General features: G+C 28.8%; 1 protein-coding gene across 1 annotated transcript; it reads right to left on the reverse strand.

Annotated features, from left to right (window-relative positions):
- Nucleotides 1-2232: 2232 nt before the first annotated feature.
- On the reverse strand, nucleotides 2233-4638 carry LOC123264218. Its single transcript, XM_044727400.1, has 3 exons — nucleotides 4488-4638; nucleotides 2316-3403; nucleotides 2233-2259 (listed from the first exon to the last, which is right to left on the reverse strand). The coding sequence occupies exons 2-3, from the start codon at nucleotides 3360-3362 to the stop codon at nucleotides 2257-2259; spliced, it is 1050 nt and encodes a 349-aa protein (XP_044583335.1). The 5' UTR covers nucleotides 3363-3403; nucleotides 4488-4638; the 3' UTR covers nucleotides 2233-2256.
- Between the last annotated feature and the right edge of the window lie 3837 nt (nucleotides 4639-8475).

Here is an 8475-nt window from a genome sequence, read left to right on the forward strand (position 1 = left end):
CTATTAGAGGATATAAATCCAGGATTATCAGATCGTTTCAGTGTCGGAGGCCTACCATCAAAATAAATGAATGTAGACTGAACATCGAAATTACCAGTATTCATGATATATTTAATGTATGCCTTCAATATTTTTCTCTACAATACTTTCCTCAATTAAATTAGGAGTCGTACCCGACCGCCACAAAACATAACACCCTCTTGAAAATTTCAGGATACTTTAAGATTAATAAGAGGTACTCTGCAAAAAAAAATGAGCCAAAAATGTCATAGCGGGCTTTAATTTTCACGATTTTTTAAATTTCAAAATTTTCCCATTTTTTGATTTTTCAAAAATTTTACCTAAAAAACATTTTTTTATAGTCCTGTGTATCCTCTTTAAAATGAACTTTGGTCCATGTCTGTAACTATAATAGTTTCCGAGATATTACAAAAATAAATTTGAAAAACCGGAAATGGTGAAATTTTACATAATTTTTCAAAAAAAATTTTTTTAATTTTGTAATAAATGTTACATGCCGTAAGATGGACGGCGGAGTTTATAAGAAAGTCCTTCTTTACAAGCATGGAACGTGTGTTTTCCATACATGCTTGTAAATTTACGATTCTAGTAAAAAATTTTCTGTTATTTATAATTATAAAAATAATAATTATAATTATAATTATAATAAAAATTATTATTACAATAATAATAATAATAATAATAATAATAATAATAATAATATTTATAATTATAATATCAGAAAAAAAATTACTCAGAATAAAAATAATTTTCATAAAAAAATTTCTTCAACAAAATAAAATTTTTTTTTTTTTTTTTTAAGTAGTATGAATTACATGATTCATTTTTTATTTATATTAATAATACACAAAATCGGAGCGTATATTTAAAGGAAGATCACCAAATAAAAGGGGAAACGTAAAGAGCCATATTAATGCAAATTTTTAAGGGAGTTGGGAAAGAACGGATAGGGGAAAGGGGGGACCTACTCAGTGGGAATTTTTCCGTAATTGAAAAAATAATCAGACAGCCCAGACTGGGAATCGAACCCAGATCTTTCGGTTACGCGCCAAGGGCTCTACCAGTTAAGCTATCCGAGACAAGTACTGACTACTTTATTCAGTCACGTATATAAGACCCACCGAGCAAACAACGCCACCGTCCATCTTACGGTAAAGAGCCATATTAAAGCAAATTTTTAAGGGAGTTGGGAAAGAACGGATAGGGGAAAGGGGGGGGGGGACCTAGGGGAGATCTTACGGATCTACTTACCAGAACTCACATCTTATTTGTGAAATAACTACTTCTGTACTAAATGGAATTTCTACCCCCTGGAGATTTTATGAAAGTACAGTTTCTGAAGAACAGAAACGTACTACAGAAGTAGATTTACAAGCATGTTTGCACAACAATCACATGCTTGTAAAGGTTGACCATTTCGTGAACTCCGCCGTCCATCTTACGGCAACAAACAAACATCTTATTTGTGAAATAACTACTTCTATACTAAATAGAATTTCTACCCCCTGGGGTGCTTTTTAAGATATTATCAAAATGATAATCACTCTACTCATATCTGTCAATAAAATATTTATAACTATTGACACCATGCACCCCACGCTTTTTTTAAAATAAAATACATTTTTTTTATTTACACTATTATTAATTTATATTTATTGAAATTTTTAACACTATTCTTAATTTAAATTTATTAAAATTTATTTTCTATTTTTTAGTTTGGTTTTCTATAAAAAGCGTGTTTTTAGTTTTTTTAAACTATTATTTATTATTGGCATCTTCAACAAGTGTGCGTCACTTTAGGATTCACTTAGTATGAAAATGATAGTTTATTTACTAAAAATTGTATCAGGTCAAAAATAATTGTAAAAATGTATTTTTTATTATTTTTAATTGAAAATGTTATCAAAATACAAAATTATAATTTTTGCAATTGATTATTAACTTATTTTATTTGATTCATTATTCCATCTCTTAAGTAAATACTTTAGTATACATGTGTAAACTTCTAAGGCGCTATCAGTCTAAGTAACAATACATTTTTAAGTAAGTTGTCCTGCAACGCACTATTTTTTATTAATACAATACTTCTTTTGTATCTAATTACAAAAAATATTCTTGTGAACTTACAACAAAGTATGGCAATTTTATTCGAGTAAAATTATAGTAAACAATTACAAGCTAAATATAAAGAATAAGATAAATTTGAAAAATAATTTTAGAAAATAACTTCTTTGATTATAACTCAATATTTCCCATAATTTTTTCAAGATGATTAAAGTTTTTTACAGCGTATTCAATTTAATATCTCCCATAATGTTTTCGATATCTTGAAAGTTTTTTACAACGTATTCTTGGAAAATAGGTAAAACATTTTTGCACAACCTTAAAATAAAATTGAATTTACTCACATTATTACAAGCCATACTAAAATTTTCATCGTAATTGTTAATATTTTTGCCGAATTTCGAATACATTATCGACCAATCAAGTACTTCAAGGTAATTGTCCGTCGCCATTTCAGTTCTAATTGGTGGCCATTTAAAATTACCGAGTGAACGTTGTTTAGCATCAACCATGATCCAAATAAAATACACAATACATTTTTCGATATTATCTTCATTAGTTTCTCGTATAATTGAGTTGATTTTTTTGAAATGATTCTTATATAATGAGATATCTTTCAATAATAAATCGAATATTATTTGAACCATCGAAAATGAAAACAGTGGCTCAATGAAATCATTACCCCGTAGTGATACTAACAATGTAAACGCACACTTATTTAACGTGGTAGTCAAAAAATTTGTGTCGTAGAAAATTTCACGGTGGGTTAAATAGCAAAAAACAGTATCATTACTCGTCCTACGATTATACTTGTAACAAATAGGCAGTATATCTGAATCTTTTGTAATAATCATGGAAGCAAATCTCTTATCGCGTTCGAAAAAACACTCGCTCTCTGCTTCGCCAACATCCAAAAATATAACATTGTTGACAGTTCCGTCATTAAGAAGTTCATTAGACCATTCACGAACTTCCCAAGAGTTTACATGCTGAGAAATAGGTTTACTTCTCAAAGCTGGATATTCTCCATTAAAATAGATAGTTATCGAATTTATAGTAAAGTAATCTCCGCTTCTGATGTGAAGCAATATATCATCGAGCTTTTGATGAGCATTCGCTATGTTAGGCGCACCGTTTGTATATCCGAGAAACCAGACGCTTAATCCATCGATGTAAATGTTACATGTGGCCCTTTTTTGGTAATGAACTTGATACGTAGTACTCGCAGCTTTGTCGATCAAAGGTGAACAAAGTTTGAAGCAATCCGTAATACCCATGGTTGAAGTATTTAATTCGTTGTCGCCGATTTAAGAAAAATCTGAAATTTTATTAATATTAATTGAAAATCATGATATTGAAATTAGCAGAAATTTGACCGTTTTTTTTATTTATGAAAAAAATTTTAGAAACACAGCAAAATTTCTTGTGTAAAGAATTTTAGAATTAGAGCGTGTATTTTTTCAAAACAATTTTGCAATGTTTTTTGGGATCTTAAACTTTTTTACATCTGTTACAATCACACTTACACGGAAAAAAGTAAACTGTAAAATTCACTCGGATTCCGGTTTACTTTTATAGTTTCAAACAGTAAAGTGGACATCGGAGTGACAAAAATATAAACATTACAAGAATTTAATGTAGAAAGTGTAAAAGTCACAATTTGTAATTTAATATAAAAAATAAGTGATTAGTAGCTATCACTATAGTAAATAACGACTCTCTCATCTTTAAAAATTACTGTAAAAATTGTCGTTTCGCTATATAGTCCATACTATGAGGAGAAAGAAAACTCAGGTAAAGAGAAGGGGGGTCTCACTCTGGGAGAATTTAACATTTGAAACCGTAAAAATTCTACTTTTAAGATATATATTTTATGAATTCAAGCAAATCAATAATTATAGTTTCATTTTTAGCATTGCGTTTTAAATTTACCATTTTATTTTGTAAATATTGACGTTGCTTGTATTAGAAATTTAGTAACTGTATTTTTAATTTTTACATATCATGCGCTCATTTTTTAGGTATGAAATGATAAATATCAAAGTCAAAATTCTTAATTATTATACTTTAACATTTTAACATTCACATAGCGAGTATTACTGTTTGAAACAATATTTTTTTTTTTTTTAAACAGCATAATAAAAACTAATACATTATCAGACCTTCACTAATTTCAACATCTATGAAAACAATAAATTATTTTATGTTTAGGCTAAAATTATTACGATATAATATATATAAAATAACATAAATGAAATTCGGAGAAACACATAGCAAAAATTCTTATAAATATCTTTTTTTGTATTTCACAATTATAAGCGAAAAGAAAAACTTGTCATTTTTAATTTCTCAAAAAAAAATTGTAATCACAATAACAATATAAATTTGGATAAGTTTATTACCTGACACTTTTTGCGTTGTTAGGAAATTAAAGATGGTTATGGTTGTTTATAAATCAATTGTTAACTCACAACACAAAAAACAGAAAACAAAGAATTGCGCAGGAAAAATATTTCTTTGTTGGCCCTACGCTCTTTGCCGTATGAAAGAGCTTGTCACACTGACCACTGGTGACCAACACTGACACTGACACCCTCTTTTCAAGTTGCTGAAATTATAATGAAGAGGGTAGAGGGGCACAGGACACTTACCGAAAAAATGGAGAACTATGTTACCTATTATTTTCTTATAATTTGAAATAAATGATCTGCTACGAATTATGTAGAGATCAAGATATTTTTTTTTTTCAAAATTTTCACGCTGGCGTGACCGTAACCATTTTGGCGCCGAATATTAATTTTTTTTCAAAAACTAAATGCCAAAAAATTGCTCATGAATTGCTCTTTCGATATAAACAGTTGCTCCGCTGCTATAATTAATAATTTATTAATTAATCGTAATTAAAAAATCAAAATTTAATTCCCGATTATCTCTAATTGTGAGGACTTATGTAAATTGTAATAAGTGCCAAAAAATTGCTCATCCTTTTTTCTATTGGGAATGATAGTTATTTTGTGCGTAAAATCGTTTTTAATTAATTAATACTATAAATAATTATATTGCACCTTTAAACCTGCGAATGACAATTGTGGCGTCATCGTCGCGATAATTTGAAATTATACAGTAAATTTTCTTTCTTGAAATATCTTATATTGATAAAGAAAGTTAGTTTTGTTTGTCCTATTCAATATTGACTCAAAAAAGATCCGCATGTTAAAAAAATATTAGTAACTAATTTTACAAATTGCTAATTAAATAATTAACTTTTTTAGGATTATTTGTGTATGAAATCAAAAAAAATTAGGAAAACGGTTGACCCTGAAGATTCATGAAGAATCTTCAAGTTTAAATTGATAGAGCGAAAAATTTCGGAGTAATTCCGAAAAAACACTTTTTTCGGTTTTCGATCGACGTGGTTTTTTGATGTTAAGAGCTGATTAGAATTTGGAATTGATCGGAAAAGCCATTTAAAAGTAATTCCAAAAAAACATTTCAAAAAATTTTTTTTTGTAATTTTTTTGCGATTTCTCAAAATCTACCGGTCCGAATCGTTCCAAAGTATATACAAAATCTAAGTTTGGTCAAGCCCTTTCGAATGGCACCAACCGCGATCAAATCAGTCAAGCCGTTCAAAAGTTATAAGAGGTTTACATACATCCACACACACACAGGCACACACACACACACACACACACACACACACACACACACACACACACACACACACACACAGACAACATCGCGAGAATAGTCAGGGAAGCTTCCTAGGACCTCGAAACGTCGAGATTCGATGAAAACTCGATTTTCGTAAAACGGGGTGAAAACAATAACTTCCCGATCTTTGAAAATCTTCGATTCTCTTAGTGGGAAGTTAAAAATAATTTTATCTATACAGGTCAATTCTTTATTTTTATTTCATTTCACCATAATTTAGTTTTTAAAATATAATATATATTATCAAATTAATACATAAAATAATAATGAAATTTTAATATTAGTTGATTTAGAATTACAAGGGTTAGGTTTTGAAACCAAGTCATCAATTTTTACCCAATTATTGTTGATCGATCTTGTATAAGCTACATAATGACCGACTTTATTCAAATATACTGGTGGGATAAACTCTACTACACCAAATAATAAGTAATTTTTGTCAAGTATCTTTAATTTTGTTGGAATACTACGTAAGTTCTCAGTTAACCCTTCAGTACCCTCGCTATAAGAATTTTTCTCACGCAACAACATTCAACTTATAGGATGTCGCTGCAGTGCAAGTGAGACACTAAAAAGAACGTGGGTACTGAAGGGTTAAACGTTGATGAAGTTTTGAGAGAGAAGTCGAAGGTATATAAAAATGACTTATGTCTAAGCTTAAAAATACATTATATAGTAAAAGTAGATTTTTGGACAGTTTTGTGAACACGACCTGCAGTGCAGTAAAGGGATGATTCTACCTTTAATGCATCTGAAACACTGTCCTGTAATTCAATAATCTAATAATTTCAGCATCATAAAAATAATTATTCTTTCATAATTAAACATTGAGCCTAAATAGAATAACCATAAAAAGTTTGTTTACATGGACATATACGCATGTAACTTAATACAGTCGACGCTCTCTATATTGGACCTCTCTGTATTTGACCGCTCTCTGTATTTGACCACATTCTTCCTCTGTATTTGACGATTTTACACAGATCTTATGGACAAGGACGAGTCAAGTACAGAGAATGGTCCTGTACGGGCGAGTCAAATACAGAGAGCGTTGACTGTACATCACTATAGCTTGTCCTCATAAGAACGACAATCAAATTGTCGCGACGATGACGTCACAATTTTCATTCACAGGTTTAAAGGTGCAATATAATTATTTATAGTATTAATTAATTAAAAACGATTTTACGCACAAAATAACTATCATTCCCAATAGAAAAAAGGATGAGCAATTTTTTGGCACTTATTACAATTTACATAAGTCCTCACAATTAGAGATAATCGGGAATTAAATTTTGATTTTTTAATTACGATTACTTAATAAATTATTAGTTATAGTAGCGGAGCAACTGTTTATATCGAAAGAGCAATTCATGAGCAATTTTTTGGCATTTAGTTTTTGAAAAAAAATTAATATTCGGCGCCAAAATGGTTACGGTGCTGGCGTGTTATAAGGTGATAGATTTGATTAAAGTTATTGTATTAAAAATTAACTGATAGCAGAAAAAAATTTACCCATTATATAACAAGTGAAATACAATTATATAAATTATTAAATATACATTCTTTCAAAAAAATATATTTTAGATTATTATATAATTATAAGAATTTAGATTATCACTCTTAAAATTGAATTAACGAATATTATGCCTCACGGAATAGAAAAAAAAATTGAAAACTCGAATATTTTATATAATTTTTAATCCATATTAATTATTTCATTAATTGATATGTCGTACATAATACGTTCAAGATCTTTACAATTCTCAGGATCTTCAACATCTTCAAAAGTATCACGAAAAGCGTTCTTGCAAATTTTAAAAAAATATTGTAGCTTTGATACACCTTTACTATCAGTGATTCTAAAATTATAATTATAATTTTCAACATTTTTGCCTTGATTTGAATACATAATTAACCATTTAAGCAATTCAGTATAATTTACTGTTTTAATTTTACTACTGGCCGGTGGCCATGTAAATTTACCAATTTTTTTTCTTTTTAAATCGCACAATATCAGAATGAAATAAGCAATACATTTTTTAATATTGCTTTCATTTATTTCAATCATTATTGAATTGATATTTTTAAAAATTTGTTTATAAATTGGATCATTACTATCCAAAATTTCAAACATTAATTTAATCATCGATAGTGTAAAAAGTGGTTCAATAAATTCTGGAGAACCATTGAGAAATAAAAGCAACGTAAACGCGTTTTTACTAAGGCTCGTTTTGAATCTTCTAGCTTCATAAATAATTTCTTTCTTCAGTATGTAGAAAAAAACGTTATCGTTATCTGATAGAGGTTGATATTTATAACAAATTGGTAAAATGTTAGAATCATTTGTAACGATAATTGATGGACAACTTTTATCGCGAGCAAAGAAACATTGGCTCTCTGCTTCTCCGACATTTAAAAATTCAAATTCGATGAATTTAAATCTTTCGACAAGAAAGTGGCACCAACATAGTATTTCTCCGAACAGACTTTCATGGAACGTATTTGCTCTGTTTTTTTTACTTCAGGAGTTTTACCCGTTAAATAAATTTTTACTGAGTCGATACTAAAATTATTTTTTTTAATCATAGATAATATTTTCATTAAATTTATGGCAGCATTCGTCCTGTCTGGAAAACCATTTTTGTTATAACTAAAGTACCATAAATCTAATCC

Source organism: Cotesia glomerata, linkage group LG4 (assembly GCF_020080835.1).
Source record: "Cotesia glomerata isolate CgM1 linkage group LG4, MPM_Cglom_v2.3, whole genome shotgun sequence".
Classification (NCBI taxonomy): Eukaryota; Metazoa; Arthropoda; class Insecta; order Hymenoptera; family Braconidae; genus Cotesia; species Cotesia glomerata.